This window comes from Petromyzon marinus, chromosome 53, assembly GCF_048934315.1.
Source record: "Petromyzon marinus isolate PM22_M1 ecotype Great Lakes invasive population chromosome 53, UKy_Petmar_22M1.pri1.0, whole genome shotgun sequence".
Taxonomy (NCBI): domain Eukaryota; kingdom Metazoa; phylum Chordata; class Hyperoartia; order Petromyzontiformes; family Petromyzontidae; genus Petromyzon; species Petromyzon marinus.
The window spans coordinates 6,032,102-6,054,281 of record NC_133719.1 but is presented as its reverse complement, the minus strand read 5'-3'; the positions used below and the strand labels follow the sequence as shown (position 1 = coordinate 6,054,281).

At 50.2% G+C, this 22,180-nt stretch overlaps 1 protein-coding gene across 1 annotated transcript in view; it reads right to left on the bottom strand.

Annotated features, from left to right (window-relative positions):
- The window catches only part of LOC116953931 (thrombospondin-1-like), a 54,731-nt gene extending 33,884 nt beyond the window's left edge, over positions 1–20,847 (bottom strand). Inside the window, exons 1-7 of the mRNA XM_032974255.2 lie at positions 20,186–20,847; positions 14,531–15,108; positions 12,144–12,231; positions 6,058–6,215; positions 5,311–5,439; positions 4,374–4,467; positions 692–856 (exon numbers count right to left, since the gene is read on the bottom strand). Of these exons, the coding sequence (XP_032830146.2) occupies positions 692–856; positions 4,374–4,467; positions 5,311–5,439; positions 6,058–6,215; positions 12,144–12,231; positions 14,531–15,108; positions 20,186–20,258 (1,285 nt within the window). The 5' untranslated portion in view covers positions 20,259–20,847. The remainder of the gene's footprint in view (positions 1–691; positions 857–4,373; positions 4,468–5,310; positions 5,440–6,057; positions 6,216–12,143; positions 12,232–14,530; positions 15,109–20,185) is intronic.
- Positions 20,848–22,180: the final 1,333 nt, after the last annotated feature.

The window sequence follows — 22,180 nt, the reverse complement described above, 5'->3', positions numbered from 1 at the left end:
GAACGCACGCGCATCAAGCTTCGCGCGGCTCGGTGATCGGGATCGATGCTCGGCGGAGGTTAGAGCCGCGGATCACCGTGGTTAGCTTTGGCGGCAGTCGGCGCAGGCAATCTATATACGTAGGCATGTTGAACCTCTTTCGCAATGGTTCGTAGCCAACCGTGCTAATCGGAGGTGGTGGCACGTGCGTGCGTGCGAGCGTGACTCACTGCGCCCGTCTCACTCGCGCTGGTGGCGCGTGCGTCCCACTAACGCTGGTGGCACGTGCGTGCTTCTCACTCAGGATGGTGGCACGTGCGTGCTTCTCACTCAGGCTGGTGGCACGTGTGTGCTTCTCACTCAGGCTGGTGGCACGTGCGTGCTTCTCACTCAGGCTGGTGGCACGTGCGCGCTTCTCACTCAGGCTGGTGGCACGTGTGTGCTTCTCACTCAGGCTGGTGGCACGTGTGTGCTTCCCACTCAGGCTGGTGGCACGTGCGCGCTTCTCACTCAGGCTGGTGGCACGTGTGTGCTTCTCACTCAGGCTGGTGGCACGTGTGTGTGTGCGTGACTCACTGCGCCCGTCTCACTCGCGCTGGTGGCGCGTGCGTCCCACTAACGCTGGTGGCACGTGCGCGCTTCTCACTCAGGCTGGTGGCACGTGCGCGCTTCTCACACAGGCTGGTGGCACGTGCGTGCGTGCGTGACTCACTGCGCTTATCGCACTCGCGCTGGTGGCACGTGCGCGTCTGGATGGACGGGCCCTGGCACTCGTGCTTGATGCGGTCGCACGAGCGGCCGCGCTGCTGCAGCCCGCGCCCGCAAGACACAGTGCACGACGTCCACTCGGACCACGGCGACCAGCCCTCCTCCAGCACTGCCATGGCAACAAAGGAGGCATGGTGTGTGGTGGTGTGGGGGGGGGCAGGGGACACAGAGGGGGGCACGGGGAGGTTGGTAAAGGGTTAGACGCGTTGATAAGATTTGCAAGGTGCATCAATGGATGGCATCCTGGTTTTGATCTGACCCTCATTGGCTCTTTGCATGTGCCCAACTGGCTTCAACCACGCTCAGATTCGGGTTCTCCCTTGACTTTTCATGCTAAAGTTGGCTAATCTGTATCCATTCTATACAATATCTATTTACAAACAGTATATACATTACATCGGCCCATTGACAATCTCCGATAATGTATCTACTTTAACGGCAGAGGCAAGACGGGCCACACCGTCCGGAACGTTGCCGATCGTGAAATGTTTTTGTTCGGGCAGCCTTCATTGAACAAACGCGGTGGGATTTTTGTTTTTGTCCGTCGCTTGTGCTTTTGCGCAGCTCCACCAACGTCTTGTGTCGTTGTCTGTTGTTTGTTGTTGTTGTATGTTGTTGTTATTGAACTCTTGAGGATTTCACGGTTTCGATCCCTGAGACGTGGAACCGCGTTGGCCAGGCGCACATTGCAACCCCCCCCCGCCTCCTCCCCCCCCCCCCCCTTAGTCTGTCCACTAGACGACGCTGCAAAGGCCGCGATTGTACAAAAAAGAAACCACGTGTCAGATTGTCACCGCTCGATTTGGCCTACTATCCCACAGCTCTTTTTAAAGAGGATGATTTGGCAAGTAAATGTAACGATTCGGTTCGTAGCGTGCTCCTCTGCCGCCAGCTTATCCAAACAACAAAAAACACCCATGACGGCACCCTTGAGTCAACAGCGTGTGTTGCTTTATGGGGAGTTGAACCCACCCCCCCCACCCCCAATACACGTGTCTCAGCAATTGATTGCGCGTGGCTTTCGTAAAACGTAACGGTGCAAAACGTTGTGCGGACGATAGGGCGCTGACCACGTGGCAAATCGGCCCTCCTGTTGGCGCGCCCCCTTTGCAAATTGTAACGGGCGCGAAGAGTCCTCGGAAAGTGGGGAAAAAGGCGTCGTCTCGTTGTGACGATAACAACTTCAGGGGTTTTTGTGTGTGTGTTTGTTTGTTTGTGTTCAATGTTGTTGTCCTTCAACCCCCTACCCCTCCCTCCGGCACCTCCGATTAGCACGGTTTGGCTACGTACGGTGCGAAAGAAGTTCAACATATATACGTATGGGGAGGTCGTGGGTCCGATCCCGACCCGGAGGCTTGCTATATATTTCAAGCTTGCATGTTCTCCCCGCGGTCACGTGTTTTTTTTTCTCTTTCCCAAAATCGTTTCCGTCACTTTTTTTTTAAATGATGCAACTGATGGGTGGCCAGAACGACAGCCAGGACGGGACGACTTCGAATTGATTACCCACGGGCCTGTGGATTCATGTCACGCCGTTATATATATGTAGGTCATTGGCAAAATGTGTGCTTTATACGGTGACTTCATCGAGAGATGGCTTGCGCCCACGCATGATGTCATGCGTGGTGGGAAGGGTTAGAGCTGGTGGGTTTTGCCATCCGCTTAGAATAGCAAATGGCGAAGTGCGTAGCAATCCCCCCTCATCCCCGAGAAATGTAAATAGGCGTCTGCAGGAGTTGGGGCTTTGGCTGAGTGCCCGGGTATCCCAGTGGCTATAGGCGAGCAGCGCTGGGCTCACAGTCAATATATAATTGTCCGCACGCTTTTATTTGATCGCATGCAGAGCCAGCGGGCTTCACATTCGCCGCAGCCCAACGCTTCGTATTTTGAGGGGCCACTCTGTGCGAGTCTGTTGAGTCTCTATTCGAGTCTAACGGGTCTCGATGTAAAGCTATAAGTCTCGATGTGAACCTATGGGTCTCTAAGTCTATCGGTGTCCGTGTGAATCTAATGATTTCTCATTGAGTTTATGGGTCTCTATTCGTGTCCACACAGCAACAGTCCACCGCACATCAATTGGAGCTGTTCCCTAGCTAGCTATGGTCCAGACATACATATTAGTTGCTATCGTCCAGCCATACGCAAGAGCAAGACGAACGCCCCATTTGTTTAGAAACGTGCGTTCAGAGTATTTGGCTGCTGCTATAAATTTCCACGTGAATGGCAACTTCCTTGAGCTATCATTTGTGATAGATACTGTCTTGCTCAGTGGGCCTCACCTGGTAAAATTTTAAAAAATAGTTTAGTTCTTTCGAGTGTGGAATTCATCACCAGTGGCTCCACGCCGTCGTTTGCAAAACGCTGTGAAAGGGTCACGCTCTCTCCGTTATCTTTTGCCGTCAGTTCACATTCATTAAAAAAAACAGGACGGGGGGCGGGGTGAGGAAAAGAAATTTGCCTGGGAAAAACTCGATCGCAACATTTCACGGTGGCGGAAATTCCTTGGCCAGAAGGGCAGGCGCGTTCGCTCCCTCGCGGCTCACCAAACACCGCTGCGAGTGAGTTATACGCGACTGGGATTCTCTACCAGAAATCTGGGATTCATTCTGACCGCCAAAAAACGTTCGAAAGGCTAAAACCCCTTTTGAACTTGGACCTCCGGACGGCCTCCACATCCGCCTGCAGGGGGTTAGGGTGAGCCGTTGCAGGAAATATCACGGACTGTGCAGGGGCAATAATTGTTTTTGGGGGTTAATTTCCCTGCCTTTCTCCTCCCAATTGCAAACTCCGGTCATCCTCGCAGCAGCAGATGTTGGCTCGCCATCGCACAAAGGCGGTCACCGCATCGCGCGCTTCCAGGTGCACTTGTGCGGCAGTCTGCAACGCGTTTACTTCCGATATTAGGAAGCCAGTGGGAGCTTTGCACTTTAAAATCATCGTCTAGATTGAAAACTCATTTCTCTAGAACTGATTTTCGTGTGTTAGTTTGTTATCCTTCCCCCACACCTCCGATTAGCACGGTTGGCTACGTACAGTGTGAAATAAGTTCAACATACATGCATGCATGCATACGTACATTGCGAAATTGGCATCATCCTTTCATATCTCTCACAGAGCAGTCAGTGCGACCCCTAGTGCTGGAGAACGGGCCGCGGAAGCGAACACCACAGAGCTACCTCTGAGATCCCTTCAACTGATTGACCTCCCGTCTACGCGACACCACCGGGCAGCATTCTCCCACTCGCTCTGCGTACGAGAGGAAGGTTCATCGCGTGGCAGCCAACCCGATACTTTAATTCTCAGAAGCTGGAGTTCAGTCAAATTAAGGGCAGAACCCGAACCTAATGTGATGGGGGTTTTTATTTTTTTCATTTTCACGCAGTCATTAGCGACTGGGCCAAACCCATCCCTCACCCTCTGCACTTGAGGACCCGGTTCAAATCCCAGGAGGAGGAAGCGGTGGTGAAACCTCGATTCGACCCCAGGATTCTCAGCAGTGGTGGCTCAATGCTCTGACCTCTGACCTCTGAGCCATCCGGCCGTCTCCACACGTGGGGGGGGGGGGGGTGCTTAATACCCCCACTCCTCCCCCCTCCCCCCAATGCTCCGATTGGCCGCAGACTCACCGTAGCACGTTGGGCAGCACTCGCCCTCCGGCGTGGTCGCGTTGTTGCATGAAACCTCTTGGCAGCTGATTTGCCGGCAAAATGTCACGGATTCCTGGGGGGGGGGGGGTAGGGGAGCGGTGGGGGAGAAGTGAGGAGCGTTCACACGTGGTTGGGAGGCATCGCCGGCGATCGCGAGGAATGTGGCTCTGTTACGCACGACTGAATACGAGCGAAAAAGGTGGGCTGAAAATAAATAAATGTAAAAGATAGGCAAGCAGAGGTGAAGTCAAAAGCCAAAGTTGGCTTGAGTCTAAGCTGCTCGAAGGCACGCGTAGCAGAGTTTACCTCTGTTGTCTCGGTCTCGAGACAATGGTGGAAATTCCACATTACTGTGGTCGGAGTGGATAGGAGTCAGTGGCGTGATGCTCTCCCGGCGTGTATTTGTCTCGTGAAACGTAAACAAGTTTAATTGTAAAAAAATATTATGTTTTTACAAAACTCCCGCTATGTATATGCGTCAAAGAAGGCTGCCATGAAAAATAAAATAATTGAATAAGGGATGTTGTCCGAAACGTCTTTTCTGCTATGAGGGATCTCTCACCTACGAAGACGAGCCACCGACTATGGGTGTTGTTATTTGTGCTTTGCGTACCACTGCCAACGCAGCAGTGACAGAAGCGGCATCACCAAATAACTTTTATGTCGATGACAATCATGAGGACGACGACAACGATGATGATGACGATGATGATGATGGTCATAATGACGATGATGATGACAATAATCATGATGATGATGACGACGACGATGATGATGATGATGGTCATGATGACGATGATGATGACAATGATGATGATGACGACGATGATGATGACGACGATGATCATGATGACGATCATAACGATAATGATCACGACGATAATCATGACGACGATGACCATGATGATGACCGTACCTCGCATGTGCAGGACGTGCAGGTGTCCACCGTCCAGTTGGTGCCGTTGGCAAACTGCGTTCCCTCGAAGTGGCACTCGCCTTTCTTGTTGAAGCCAATCCCCTTGCTGATGAAGTCCGTCTGGTTTCTCTACGCCCACGAAAATCACGAGCGGCAGCATCGTTCACGCGTCAGAGGACGGTGGCACACACGCAGGGGTGGGGGGGGGGGTGGGGGCACTCGGCGGCTTTGGCGGCGGAGGAGGCCGTGGCGTAGCTCTCGCAGAGTAACCCAATCCGCGCCACGGTCTCCATAGTTGCCAAACTGCGAGGCTCCATCTTCGTCGGCCTCCGCCCTCGTCGTACGCACGGTGGATTGGCGCTCGTGTCTTGGGTCATTATGAGGACATCATGGCTGTCCGACGTTCCTATGACGGGAGCCGGAATACCGGCAGACTGACCACTTGTGACTTGGCACAATTTTGGCATTGGGTGGCACTTAATCCACCTCTAAAAGGGGCCTCCGATATCTGAGGTTTGGAGGCAAACGTTTCCTCCTCTGTGGTAAATACCAACGCCGTTGGTGAATACCAACGCCTCCGATCAGCACGGGTGGCTGCGTACGGCGCAAAAGAAGTTCAGCACACGTGCAGACATAATTAGAGACAGGGCCGGCACGATGACCGCGTGGGCCACTCCACAATCAGATTATTTCCAGAGTCAAAATATTAACTTAGAACCGAAGGAATCCGACATGATGTCCACTCACCACATCGTCGAATCCGCTCACTAACGTGGTGACCGCCCTCTGAATGCCACGGAGCTCCCGGACCATCTCCGACACGGCGTTGCAGGACATGTCGCACTGGTCGCCCAAACCCCCGAGCTGCGGGCTCATAAAGTTCAGCTTGTTTCCTGCCAGCACCGCTGCGGAAGTGGGGGGAGGTGATGCAACGTCAGCCTCATGTCCACAGTAATTAACAGAGTCATTCACATGCTCAAAGCGTCCCATGACGCTGTACATTGATTCTACGTAAGGACCGAATCACATGCACATCCGCTTACCGAGCAAAACGAAAACGCCACTATTGGGCAAAATGAATGGCGCTAAAACAGCAGCAAACTGGTTATGACGGCAAAACAATGAGTCCATTAGATCTCAACACATCCCAGACCACGATCCCAGCTTCTCAACCAAAACCAAGAAACCTTCACCTCGTCCATCAATCATTATCATCATCATCACGCTCACCTCTTCTCCGTTGCCCATTCTCTTCCTGTTCCCTCACCCCACACCACTCCTTCCCGTCCCTCCCCTATAGCCCTTTCGTGATCCCTAAGTAACCCCTCGATCGCTGTCACTCATTCCTCGATCCTTGTGCTGCACCTGCCAACTACATCATTCCATTCGGTCATCGGTTCATAAGCTCTGTCAAGTGCCTTGAGTGAAGGCGCTAGAAACATAATATTACGCCACAGTTGTGATCCTGTACATATATATAACAATCCAGTGTTGTTCTGCTATATTTGTTTTGGCAAGTGAACTTAAACAGGTACATTTGCTGGATTAAATCAATTTTTGCTGGATAATGTTGGTCCGGAAAGCCGATAGGCCAACGGAGTAGAAGATATTTGTTCACATTTGTGCAGACAGAGAGCGGAGTTCTGCTTATATTTTCTTCTATCCATAACGACGCATAATGAGTTCGCAGAATACTGAGATAAAGTGCAACTTAGCATTGACATTTGTTTTTATCAACGATTAATTTCTTAACAGCTTAGATTTTTGTTTTCATTATAATTTTATCATTTTAGATTAAAGATGGAGATGCCCTTTACTATCTTGGGAAAACTAAAAATGTGGGCCACCTTGTACATTTCGGCATATGCCACGCGTCGGTGTCATTTTCCATTGTGCTTCGAACGTGTGTGAGATGTTTACAGACTTAAGCGCGCTCCGTGTGTCCACTCGATACTCCCCCAGTACAACTGGTTTAGCTCACGAGCGAGGTGAGGACGATCTTGAGTTAAAGCTTGAGTGCGAAGTGAGGACGTTTCACTGCCGTTCAAGCCGAGTGGATCCTCGTGCGTGCAACGTTTACCAGAACGCGTCCCTTCATTCATCAGCATCATCATCTATTCACCAAGGTGAAGTTTGTTGCGCAGGGCAATAACTTCTTCCTAGCTCACGTCATGTACGTGTCTTCTCTAATCCACGTACAGTCCCCGTGTTGCAATCTGGCCAGGTGGCTCAGCGGCGGGAGTTGTGAGCCCAAACCCTGCTCGGATAAGATTCGGAATAAATAAGTAAATAAATGGGAAAAAAAAATAGCATTTTGGCTTTTTTAAAGCACAATTTGGGATCTTGTTCCAAATTTGCAGATTGTTAACGTGATGTGAAAATTGAACGCGCTAAGAAAAGTGAGGTTCCCCATTGCCACGTGACACAAGTTTTACCGGGAAAGACGCAAAAGTGATGTTAATATGTGATGAATTTTCCTGTCATGTTATACTTTCGGATCAATCTTAGACAAAAACATGGTTGTGATTCAAACAAATTTCAAATATTAGGTCAGATTTTGAGATGTTTTTGATCTAATCCAAAAATCAGGAACGCACCTCAACCAAGTATATAGTGATCTATGCCATTTATATTATTTATATTGTGATCTATGTTTTCATAGCATCAGTCATTACAAAACCTGATCTCTACCACTCATAAGTCAATGATCAATCACCAGCAATAAGAAAATCAATCTTGATTAGAAGCTTTCGTGACTGCAGGATTTCATACTTTTAGGTTATTTCGGTAAAGTCAGGTAGATAGGAAAATATTTTATTTTATTTTATCCCCACCCCCTCGCCCCTTTGCGGCCTCCCCTCCCCCCCCCCCCCCTCTGTATAATGCCTTGTCACAGAGGCACGTTTCTCTCTTTCACCTGAGGACGATCGCTTGTTGCTGCGATCGACACGTTGTGATCTATTATGTATTTATTTTCCTATCTACGTGACTTCACCGAAAGAACCTAAGAGTAAGAAAATACATTTCTATAGCTCCTGAAAAAGTAGGTTCCCATAGCCAATATAACGATCCATGTTTGTTTTTGCGTCAGGCCACGTGGCAGTTCAATGCCAACACTTTTGTGAGCAAGACCTCCACCACCCGACGATATCATCACATTTTGCAAACAGAATTTATACGGGGCCAATGCATCGATCAAATTCTGACCAATAAAGCTGCTCACCAGCGGCTGAAGACATCTCACGATCGAATTTCACTACCAGTGCATCGGCGACGATTTGCTCAGATCGCTTGGAGCATCTACGTCGGCGATGGAACTCGCGAATCGAGTCCCCATTGCCCTTTCAAATTCAACTTTGATCGCAGTGCGTTCCGCGGTCTCCCGAACGTACGCCAGCTGCGACCGCGAGGTGGAGGCCAACTGATGTTCGCCCCTTCCATAGCAACCGAAGGGAAACACAAACAGCAGCAACACACAAAAAAAAAACGAATTCCTTCGCAAGACCGCAGACCGCTCGACAGAGTCTGGCTTGCAACATCTCGCCGCACGAATGTAGCAGCGTCGCTTGGAGCGAAGTGCGTGGCTCGGAAAGGTGGTCGGACTGCATTGTGATGAGTTACAGGTCCAAACCAAAACCTTTCGCCTCCACCCCCTCCACCCCCCCCGAGTGTGAACTAGGAAAGGAAAATTAAGAGGTGAAAGCGCAGCCCTGCACTTTGCAATGCGATCACCAACACTTTACCCCACCACACTCCACCTGTCGATCCATTAACCGCAGTGTAACCCAATTACGGCGCTGCGTCGACGGAGGCGGTGGAGGTGAGGGTGATGGGGGAGGTTCAAGAAACCCGCGCCGTTGTTTCAACCACCGCGCTTCGAGAGATGGAATCGGGCCGGCGATCTCCGAATCGCAAATCCGGTGGTGCTGACCGCACCCCTCCGATTGGCAGTTGTTGGCTACGCGCGGTGCGAAAGAAGTTCACCATAACCACATATTTGTACCACCGTGCCAGCATCGTTTTTATATGTGTGTGTGTGCGTGCGTATGTATTTATTGCACGAACTGGCGTCACGTCTTGGAAGGTCGGAATGCACAGTCTCCAGTTGTATTTTCGTATAAATTTCCAAAAATAATATACAGTAAACCTTATTGCCTGCCTATTGGCCTTTTAGCCAAGTAGTGTTTTTTTGTTCACAGTGGAAAAACAATAATGGCAATTCCAGACTTCACTTTTCTCCCGCTCGGGTTTCACAGAACACAGAGGTAGCGGCTTGGGCTGCCCGGTTGCATTGGCTCCTTGTGTCAAGGGTGACTCCAAAAAACGTAGACTTGACACATTCGTCATTAATGCCGCCCTACAGAGAAACAAATGTTTCACGCAACGGCCCTCCTTCAGCACGATGAGAGAGCCATTGCACCGTATGTTGGGGCTGTTCAACCACATTTCACCGCGATGATCAGCACAGATGGTTGAAGAGCTCAGGAGCCGTTCAGATATCATTCGACACTGATGCTAGCCGTGGCCAGAAGTCGAACTCCGATTCGTCGGACTTATGGTGCAGTGCGCTAACCACGATGCCATAACCTCTCCCCCCGGTGAGTTAATTATCCGCAGTGTAATTATAGTGCGGTGCTTAAATTTGCCATTTGCTCTTATTCCACGGGGCGGCATTGGCCACACTTCGTTAAAATAACGATGACGACCTTTCCAAGGCACGGAAGGCAGCGTTTGTGTCCCACGCCATTTACATCCTGCCAAAAAAATATTGACTATCCTTCGATTAAAAAAAAAAACGTTCTTCTATTTCTCAGATAAAATGTTGCCTCTTGCTCCTGAAGTAAATCAAAACAACCCTTCAAGCCTATGTAAGGCTACGCAGTGCACAGCTGTGATTGGGCCCGCAACCGACACGCGGCAAAGGCGATATCTGCGTGAGATCTGTTATGGTGGACACACATCGAGTAAGACTCAACGAATCGCCAAAATACGAAAAAGCGGAGCAGTGCTAAAAAGTCGCCGCTGCATTGCAAAGATGTCAACAGCTCTCTCCGCGACGCGCTATCGGGGTCGTCGGTATGGCGTCCGGCGTTTCGCTCCCACGCGCACGGAGGCTTCTTGAGGAACTGAATTTGGTTGTCTTCGTGAGCTCCATCAAAGCTCCGGGCACGTGGGGCGAAACGACGGACACCGTTTCCATAACTTTCGCGCGATGCAGCCCCAGAGCGCGACCGTTACAACTTCCTACACGTGGTGGCTATGAGATGTTAACTACCTCTCCTGGTATACAGGAGGTTCGTGAGTTCGACCCTGACCCTGACGCCTGCTGTATATTTTGAGTTTGCATTTCCCCTTGATCGTGCGGATTTTTCTCCGGGTCCTCCGGTTTTTAACTCCACATTCAGAATCAACATCACGTGTTTAGAGCATTCGGCTGCTACACATTTTCACGTGATGATAAGCCACTTCGTTGAGCTATCGTTTGTGACCAGGTCGCTTCTGAAAAATAGCTACATAGCTCAGTGGTCCTTACTTAGTAAAACAAAAAAGTAGTTTAGTTTAGATTTGTTGTCCCGAGGAATTAAATCCGCCACGTGAATTGTTTTTTTTTATTCTCAAAGGCAAGAAATGAGCTGCCATCAAAATTTCCGCATGGAAAATATATATAATTTTTGAAAGGGATGCTGCCACAATGTTGGAATGGTGCGCCGGGCTTAAAGGTCGGGCTAAAAGTAATTCTCCCAGCGCGGCAGTCGAAACAACGGTCAGAGGTTCTTAAATTCCCCCCCCCCCCCGGGGGCCACCCCCTCCCCTCCTCGTGCCCCCTGCTTCTCCCCACCCAGCGGTCTAAATGGGGACACCGCAGGTCGATCGGTCGGTCGGTCGATCGGCAGGTGATGCGCGCGTAGTTGTGGTGGGGTAAAAGCGTGGGCACGCCCCAACTAAAGTCACGTGGGCACGCCCCAACTCTTCCAAGACGTCTGGCCAGCGTGGAATGTGTCAGCCAAAGTATCGTCCAGATGGCCCACCGTAGAGCTCCCTCTACAAGTGGCGGCTCTTCCGCCAGCGGTTTGACGGGCAAGAAATTGCGGGGCTGCACCTCTAACTTTGTGTTGGGTTTTTTTTTTTACGCGTGTCGGCGGTTTCAAATTTTATTTAAAAAAAAACCTCTCTGTTGCATTTCTCTCAGTAGGTGGCGGTCGTGAAAAGAACGTTTTAATAGGCCGAGCACAAGTGCTGTATTTATTTGATAAAAAAAAATTGTCGGGCGCAATGTTAGCCTAAGGAAATACGTGCACCTCTGCCCAAACAAGCACGGGGCATGACTCACTGCCATTGGCAGCCCTGCGCCAGCAGCGTAAAATTCCACATTGCCACGGCGGCGGCCAGTATGCCCTGACAATGACCACTGTTGTAGACTGTCCACAGAGTGATACCCATTTTTATCCACCCTGTATTAATTTTGAATGATCTATATCGCCAAATCCAACGCAGCTATGGAATCTGACGCAAGGTGGACATCATTGGCGAGGTTTTTGTCGCATCAACACTTTGGCCATGATGACATCTGGATGTTGATCTGGGATGGTCGCCAGTTAAAATCCTGGTTGGGTGTTCACTCAGCCCATCGTCCCTCCGAGGCCGGTTAAACGGGTACTGCTTTGTGGGGAAGTCAATGGTGGTTGTCCTGTAAGTACGTATGTACGTACATATCTTGAACTTCTTTCGCACCGTGCATAGCCGACTACGCTAACCGGAGATGCGGTGGAGGGCGGCGGAGTGGATGGGGGGGGGGGGACCCGAGAGATAAATAAAGGATGCCCCTTGCTTACGTGTCCGCTGGGCGGCGGGGCAGCCCTTGCTTCGTAGGATGTCCTCCACCGTGGTGCCGAACACGAAGCGAACGTTTTGCAAGGCCCCCTTGAGAGCGCACGAGAGACGGGTTGCAGGGGAGACAAAACAAGGCCCGTGCGTTAACTCACAGCGCAATCGCCGGATATTAACACACACAGTCACTCTGCGAAAAAAAACACACATCTCGGATGAACCATTGTATTGTAAGGATAATATAAAAAATGTATTTCAGGAAAATTCAAAGTGCGTTGTTGTTGTTGTTGTTCGGAAAAATGGAAGGAACTGGAAAGAGAGGAAGACCTCACAGAGAATGGCTTGACGGGGACATCACAGGAGATGGATGCCAGAAAGATGTGGCCACTGCTTAAGCATATTGACACACGACAGAAAGTAAAGTGGGAACAAATGACGAAATGTGCAGTGGACACCTAGGGACCACCTGGCCATGGATCGTGATGATGAATAATGTCAATTTGTAAAGAGCGCAGTATCCACTCGCTCTCGAAGAGAGAGAGAGAGAGGTGGCATGCAGGCTGTGAGCCGGCGCCAGCGGTTCCCCAAGCTCTGCGGTCCTCGACGTGTTAATGTATTACCGGCCAATGAATTAGCGTGCATACACGTGGGAGGAAATCGGAGCACCCTGGAGGAAATCCACGTGTGTGAGGGAACAACGCTATATCCCAAACGGATAGTCCACATTTTTGCTATACCGCATTTTCCCGGTTTAGCCAGGGTATGGCACTACCTCAACACGCACGTTAAGGGAGTTTCACAACCCATTTATGCGGTGATCCACCAACCCTAGATGCCTGCATAGTGCTGGATTACAGGCCACGTGCATAGCCACCGCTACCAGGCTATGTAATCAAACTGGTGCCAAAATCATGCTTAATTTATCAGGGGTGATGATGATGATAATAACGATGATGATGATGATGATGATGTAAAAAGTCAATGTGTCTCATGACAAGTGGGCAAATTTTCACATTCCATTCGCGTAGGGCAATGAACTATCCCCATCACAATTCGGGTTGGATAGGCCATCTTAGCGTTGTTCTTTTTGCAATTCGCTGGAGGTACGGGTTTGGTAAATGGTGCAGATTTGTGAAACCTTCAAATCGGCTGACCTGACGGGTGGCCAGGAGACGATGGTATAGCAAACGGATTCTTGAATCCATCTGGTGTGCAGCCCTCGGGATTTCCCCCTTTACATGTGATTGGGTTTTCTCCAGGTACCTTCGGTTTCCTCCTCTATTAATGGAATTGACCAAATTTACCAATGCAGGACCCTCCTGAAAATGTTTTTATTTCGTTGAGGTTTCCGGTGAGATTTTTCCGTATAAATAAAAGGGCATCGCTATCGTGCTTAATTTATCTTCTCGAATATAATTCCAACTGTGCCGTTGGCTTCATGTCACGCGACGAATATATTTTGAGCCCTTGCGGAGCAGATCATAATCATCATCACCCCACGTTAGACAGCGGCTCGTGGAAGATGCTATCACAGAACTACATCTGGCATTCCCCTTCATGTGACCTGTTTTTATCGACGCATCACGAGGCACACCTTCTCACTCGCCCTGCCCAAGTGAGGCCATATCTGACAGTCAAACCACGATGTTTAACTCTAAGTAAGACAGAGCAGTGTCCGTCGGATGACAATCAGGCCAATACGTTTAATTGTCCGGGATGGAATTAAGCCAAATCGAAGAAAACCCACACGTTTAATAAGGTTAATTTTATTTTTGTCACTGCCGACTGGACTGGGACAACCGTTAAGTCACTTTAATCACGGGCAGCTGAAACCGGCATCTCAGCAGTGCCGGCTCACAGTTTCTCATCCACGAGCATCCAAACCAACCTGGGTCTATCATCACCACCGCTGTCGCTGTGATGACAGCGGTGGTAATGATGGCTCCCAGGTTGGCCTGGAAGTTATAATGACCACGCCCCCCTCCCCCCGGGGGTGATCATCATGACAGTGATCATAACCCCAGGCCAAAACCTTGGCACTATCATCACCACCGCCATCAATATTGTGACAGCCAATACCAGCCGGATAGCTTCAGCGGCCAAGCGGGTAACTCGACATCAGAATGTTGCAAATTCAATTCCTATTTTCCGGTTGACTCGGGGGGTGGGATGGGGTCAAAAAAATGAGTACCGCTTTTCTGGGGAATCCACCAGCGGTTGTCCTACGGATAGATTCGCCCCTCCCCCCCCCGCGTCATCGAAGCGAGCTCTTTACACCGGGGGGGGGGGGGGGGCGGTGGTGACCGAGCACCTGCCTCGACGTTCGCTCGAGCGTGAAACAAAAAGAAAAACGCTCCGAAGACCCTGCCCCTCCGACCCCGCCGCGCATCACCTTGAAGTCGTCGGCGTCCTTGAGGGCACCCTTGCCCAGCCGCAGCGCGTTCCCCTCGGCCGCGAGCTGCTCGAAGTTGAGACCCTCCAGGGTGAGCGTGTCGACGCGATCGCAGCCCACGTACAGCTCGGCGTCCTCGCCCGACACGTGCAGCGTCACGTTCTTCCACTGCGGCGTCGCCAGCTCCACCTCCTCGAAGGAGAAGACGCTCTGCTCGCCGTTCACCGCGTACGCCAGATCGAGCGTGTCGGCGCGCCCGTTCGAGATGATCTCGAAGAGGCGCGGCGACGTCCTCGCCAGGGGCCCGACGGACACGAGCGTGCCGGCGCTACGCTTCTCCTGTCGCAGCGTCGCCTGGAAGGTGAAGCCCTCGTCGCGGCGCAGCGCCTCCACGAGCTCCTCGAGGGGCTGGCCGGTCACCGCCGGGATCTTGGCCGCCTTGACGATCTTGAAGGCGGGGCCCCGCTCGGGCCCCTTGACTGGCTTCACGCCGGCATTGCTGCGGCTCAGCTTGGTGAGCTCGAAGAGGTCGAACGCTCTCATTCCGCCGCCGCTGCCTCCGCTGCCGCCGTTGTACTCTGGGAAGGGGGGGGGGGGGAAGAGCGACCGCGTCGTGTTAGCGGGCACGGCACAGCGTGGATTTATGAAACAAACTATTTGAAAAAAAATGTTTAAACCAGGTGAGTGAGGCCCCACTGAGCTGTACGGCCCTTTATCTTTTTTTTTCAGAAGCGACCCTGGCCATCGCCAAATGATAGCTCAACGAAGTGCCTTGTCGTCGTCGCGTAGAAATGTGTGATGTTGATTCGAAATGTGGGGGGAGAAACCGCAGGAACCGCAGGACCCAGAGAAAAATTCCACGCGACCACGGCGAAAACGTGCTAGCTCCAAATATAGAGCGGGCGTCAGGGTCAGCGTCGAACCCACGACCTCCTGTATACCAGGCGACGGAGTTCACATCTCCTAGCCACCGTGGCGCCCACAAGGTAGAGGTGGCCAGCAGTGGCCACACCGCTGCTGGCAGAATGGCGATTGCTTGAGGGGACCCCAGAAGGTATTTTGTCTACTCTTTCACATTGACCAGGCGTCTTGAAAAGAAATGGGAGTAGCCATAGTTTACCCATACTGCAAGCGGCCTGCTGATCAACTGACCTCAGGTGAACCCATTCGTAAAGCTGGGGTGGAAAGAGGCTGGGGGAAATTGCGAAATTTGCACTGATGTTTCAATTGCCGTGCCAGAAGTTTTGGATTGAACCGGCGACCTCTTGGTTGCTGGACCAGCGTGCCTAACCATGACATCACAGCAGTATTTCACACTGGTATAGCTCTTTTTGGTGTAACAACTCGGACCGCATCTCAAGATGCTGCCACTGGCAGAGGGGAAAATAACGTTAAGCCTGGACTTGAACAAGAACAGAGAGTGGTGCAGGGAGTCGACAGCACGGCCAGCTGGAAGCAGAGTGGCAGCCGCTGGCCAATCACGGTTGGTGCAACGGGGTAAACTAGCTCTAGAAACCGGGGTGCCACGGTGCCGAAATGTTAACTACCTCGGCGGGTATACTGGACGTCGTTGGTCCAATCCCAACCACTGACGCCTGTATATTTGGACTTGGCGTGTCTCTCTCCCCGTAGTCACCCGGATTTTTCTCCGGGTCCTCCGGTTTTTCCTTCCACATTTAGAATCAACATCACGCGATTCGAGTGTTTGGCTGCTACAAATTTCCACGTGATAAGCCACTTCGTTGAGCTATCATTTGTGGCCAGGTCGCTTCTGAAACAGAGCTGTGTAGCTCAGTGGCCCTTACTTGGCAAAATTAAAGATTATGTTTAGTAAATGTTTTAATTGACCATTTTATAGAACAGAGGAGACATCAATCTCTTCGTGTATGTTGGAAGAAAAAAAATCTAAATTCACACGCAACTCATTTTAGCCGTGGCCAATGAACAAACTCAATTGGCCAGGTTCATAGCCAATGTGCCACCATGCCTCCTCCAACGATATACAATGTTGTAATAAGAGCAAAAATAGTGGTTACAGCATCTTGTCATAATGACTCGATATCCATTGCACTATTCTTCGCTTGTCTTCTTACATTGTGTGGCCAGCATGTGGGTGTGTGAGTCTGGTTTTCTTTAGCACTTCAATAAAACCATGCCTGGCAGTGTATGCGTGCCTCTGGCTTTTTGATCTGATGTCGCTCTCTGCTGTGAGGTCACAAAGCTCTTTATTAAATCAGGGAGCAGAGGTATGCAAAACGCTGCACGTTTTGACACTGTGCAGTTTGCACCCCAACGCTTGAAAACAGACGCCAAGGGTTTCTGGGCAGGGCACTTATATCCATAATTAGCCCGTGCTTAGCAGTGTAACAGGCACGTGTTTACAATAGCCAATAACTTGCACACCCCACTGCTGGCAAAAGGGCTTCCGCTAGAGAGAGAGCTCCATATAGAGACCCGCTAGAGTCTATATCAATGGTTCTTAATCAAGCGGTGCAGGGTTAAGAATCTTGGGGGTACGAGATGCCTTTTGTGGGGGTGCGAGACATGGCCAGATTTTTTTTTTTTTTAGAAGCTAAATAATCGAAACACAAATTAAGCACGGGCACGTAAGTACAACTAATTTGTTTCATCAAACCCTTTATGTATTTGTTAGCATTATTAAAAATATATATACTTTTGTGAAACAAAGAGGTGCAAGGCTGTAGTAAAGGCTAAAGAACCCTGGCCTAGAGGGTACTTGGCTTCCACTTCCACGCTGGGCAGATGTCTTGGAAGTGTTTCAAATGTCGAATTTTGAGCTAATAATAGAATCGAACGAGAGACATAGACTATGCGCGGATCTTGTCAGATTTCGGAAGTTAAGCAGGCTGAGCCAGGAAAGTGCTTCGGCAGCTGCCCTGCATAAAGCAGCTCTTCAAGGCTCCTGGGGGACTGCGTTTTGGCCAGCAGAGGGCGGTGCAGCAAAATCTATTGTTGTACTGTACTCCACTCCATCGTTTATGCTCCCCGCCTTCGCCAACTCGCACTGGCCGGCATGGTGAAACATTGTCAAACTATCCACCATGAGACCCTCATCCAGCAGTGGATCCGGTCCTGAAGGTCAGTCTGCGAAAGTATCTAGCTACGCCCTTTTCACTCTGATACTGGACACAAAACTGTAGCTATGTTTGTATTATTACGTCATTTTTTTGTTCCCGCAATGGTATCCCGATTGTGCTATCGGCATATGGTGTCACGAGACGTAAACACATCCGCTTGGAACTCTCCCAAGGCTATTGCATCGCCACATCTGTGAAAACGATCCGCCGAAGAAGCTTTCAAGAAATGCTTCTGAAATATACCATCAAGTGAAGGCTTATTCACACTCGGAGTGGCGGCGGGGGGGGTGAAGCACTTTCACACTCGCCCAGGTACACAGCGAGATATTCGTCAGACCAATGTGATTATTTTATTATTTAATTCATTTTCTTTCTACGTGACTTTACCGACAGAACCAAAGAGCGATGTGAATATGTTTTGTATTGTTATCCGAGCTGCAATGTTGCCAAATTAAATGCTTAACAAATTTGTAACGTCATACTTTTTGTTCTTGCTGTTGTTGTTCCCCAGTCATTGGTGACGGGGCTGACACCATCGGCTCACTACGCTCGACAGCCCGGTTTCATCACTGACGCCTGAAATTCCAGATTCGAACTTAGGTTCTCAGGGTTACCGGCTCAGCGCTCTGGCCTCCGAAATTAATTTGTATTGTGACCTCGTATTTATTTCGAGAATGAGCTCACCATATCCAACGGCGAGATTTCACGCTTCTACATCTAGCGGCCGCCCTGGTTATTACCGACGGTTGTGTATTACAAAATAAATCGAATTTTATTTTACCAGGTAAGGCCCAACTGAGCTATACGGCTTTTTTTCAGAAGCGACCTGGCCACAAATGATAGCTCAACGAAGTAGCTTTTCACGTGGACATTTATAGGAGCCAAATACTCCGAACGACTGTTTCTAAATGTGAAAGAGGGAAACCCCGGAGGACCCGGAGAAAAATCCACGCGACCATGGGGAGAGAGAGAGAGACATGCAAACTCCAAATATACAGCAGGCGTCGGGATCGAACCCACGATTTGCATCTCACCACCGAGGCGCCCTGAAAATACGCGCCCGGTCTGCTTCATAGTGAACGTTAAAGATCCCGTGACGTCATTCGCAAGAGTTAAGCCCTCGTGGTGTGAAAAATGACCCGCAAATTACTCGTTTGGAATATACACATAGCAGTCATGCCCCCCCCCCTCCCACCCCCCTATTGCGAAAACTTGGCAGGACCCTGCTGAAAAGGAGCCATGAGACCTGGTGAGGCTTTCCTGGGTAAACAAGCGTAGACGTAATAATAACAACAATACGCCTACAACTTGATCGTGTTTGTGTTATGATCAGTAGCGTAACGGACGTGGGGGGCAGGCAGGGTGTGCCTTCCCACCCCCCCCCCCCCCGGTGGCCAAAGCTACGAGTTGGTTTGCCCGCCTTGACAACCATCATGATATTTATATTCTTTGGATCTTTCGGTAAAGCCACGTAGATATATAGGAATATGAATTCCTGCAGTCTCGAAAGCTTTAAGTCACCATGAGATTTATTTTACAGCAAGTGTAAAAAAAAACATTTAAAACACGGTTTACATTTATATTTTTTCATGAAAATATTTACATTTTTTTGCGTTCCACGTCTTGTTTTATTTAAATGTTATCAGAGCAGTTTTGGGACCTCACCTGACCGATTTCCGTAACATGTCCCCACCCCCCCCCCCCCCCCGAGCTGATGATGTAGTAAATACGCCACTGGCTATTGATGGTAACGAAGAAAGATAAGACTCAGTCAAATTCACGCCGGCCAAAATGTGACGCCGGCAGGCCCGACCAGTTCACGTAAATCACTCGCCAGCGATGTTCGCCGGGACCAGGAATCGAACGCAGGTCGGCGCGTTTCTCATCCAGGGCAGTGCGCTAACCACCACGCCATCGCTCCACCCTGACTTAAAAAAAGGAATCCGTGAAAAGTATAACAATCATATCTCTTGGGGGCCAGTGGTTAGCGCAGAAGGCTCTAAACCCTGCCAGATGCGGGCGTTCCAACTCCTGACCGCGGCTAACATCAGTGAAGGAGCGGTATCTGAAGAGGATTCTACCTCGCTTTCACTCCTCGCAAATCACGCACTTTCCCCCTTCATCCAGCAGTGGATCAACCTGACTTGCAATGTTACGGCGTTACGACGATGATGACAATGATGATGAAAATACATGTATGTATGTATGATGAACTTATTTCGCACCGTACTTAGCCAACCGTGATAATCGGACTGGCTTAAGGGGATCTATTCCGGAATGAATAATTCGGTGGTGATGCTGCTGCTACTGCTACGTTGGCAGTGGAACACAAGCAAAAAAATACTATAACAAACAAAAAAATCTCAACACAGTGCTTACGGAGATAATTATATTTTTTCATGAACTAATTCATCAATTAATTATTCACTCACCGGCAACGGAGCCGGCACAACAGAACGAGAACAACCGACCCCGAGAGCGGGATGATGAACAAAGCCGCCCCGTAACACTACGATGATCAAAGAATGTGTACTGCAAAAGAAAGACGTCAACTCACCAAAGCCGTGAAGTCCGGTGATGTTGAGTAACACAAGTGCCACTACCGCCGGCCATCCTTTGAACAAACACATCTCTCCCCCCCCCCCCCTTACTCACTTCTTCGCTCTCGGCTTCCGAAGAAATGCTACACAAAAAATAACAGAAGCTGATCCGCTAACCGTGCCGACCACAGCCTAGCTACTACGTTCCTGACAGCGGCTGCGGCTGAAGGATTCACCGATCACTGCCGGGCAGCAACCCACTACGCACGAATAAATTAATATGCCCTCAAAAATTCTGCTCCTATGATCATAATAATAATAACTTAATTATGTTTTCCCGTACAACAAAAATCCAAGTGCTGTGTGTGTGTGTGTGTCTTGCGAAGTGTGCGATGGGCTTGTGGATTATTCACGAGATACGCTAAGAGGGTCTTGATCCTGACCAAATTGATGCGATAGGCTGCTGCTGCTGCTGCTCCGCGCGAACACACGCAACACAAAGTCCTCTACAATCCCTAAGCCACTCGCTGATGTGCTACGGACGTGTGGCAGCGACTGTGTCCTAAAGTTCGCGCAGCCAAAAGGACTCCGACAAATGCAAAGTCCAACTGTGAGTTGGGTCGAGACGCCCGCTGTATCTGAGGTCTCGCTGGGGGCCGGCTCGAATATATATTGTTCGTAGAGGGGACGAGCGGTGTACGTGTGTGGGGGGTAGGGGTGAGAGGGTGGGGGGAAGGGGAGGCAGCGATGGTTAGGGGAGGTGGGGGTGGTGGGGGTAATGATGGGGCGTGTATGGGCAATGATTTGCGTAATGCGTAGCTGGATTATTGTCTGGGAGGGGGGGGGGGACTGAGTCCATTACGCATCGGTCTCCACCTTCCCGCTCTATCTTACTCGTTCAGACTGACTCATCTCCCGAAGGGGGGTCGGGGGGGGGCACTTGAACGCGATCCAGCAAGGGAATTGAGGGGGTGTCATTTTCAGAATGCGAATCATTATTGAAACTGGAGGAATCCGATGAGTTGTTAAGCTCTTTTTTTAAATTACGTCCCAATTTGTCATCCCCGTTTGTTCCGTGCTGGAAATTCCACATTTTTATGGCGTTTAGGCATGTCGTCTGTACGTTGAAGCTGTATCGACCCCAAACCCACTGCACCGAGCATTCTGCACAGTTGGCTACGTGCGGCGCGAAATAACTTTAACGTACATACGTTTAAGGATATTCTTTAAATGGATCACGTTGTGCAACAAAAATGCGTCCTTACTGAGTCGTAGCGCTGTTTTTCAAGAGGGCGCTGCTTGGACCATTTGACCAACACTCGCTTGCTTTCTCGTGGCTAGATGAAAGCAGGGTTCCTGAAGAAACCCCCCACCTGTGAGAGGAGGCTAGTCAGGACTGTGTACACACCTGCCCCACGTAAACGCGAGGAATGTAAAGCATTATTTTACTCGGAAATAAAACACAAACGCATACCAATATTACAACCAGCCACCCATTGGAATGACTAAAATGTTCGTTTTGCGAGTGTGGAAAGATCCCTCCAGTGCCTGCTCGGGCGCAAGCGTCACAAGCCACAACCACACAGCCAACCACACGTCTAGAGCAGTGGTTCTTAGCCTGGGGTGCACGCTGCACGCCCTGGGGGTACGAGATGCCCTTTGTGTGGTTGCGAGACGTGGCCAGATTTTTTGAGAGGGTGAATCATCGAAACACGAATAAAGCGCGGGCACGTAAGTTACAACAACTTTGTTTCATCAAACCTGCGTATTTATTAACATTGTACATTGGTGTAACAATTGAGAACCAAAATGGGTTCAAGGCTGCAGTAAAGGTTAAGAAGCCACCGGTCTCGTGGGTGGCTTCTAAACATGGCCTGGGCCCACTCCTGGGTCAACTTGATGAAAAAAAAATTAAAAGCACAGTTCGATTTTCGGCCACGGATAACATCATTTGTCTTCAACCTTTATTTCGCCCCAGCCTTAACAGATCAACTCTTTGAAGTGTGGACATA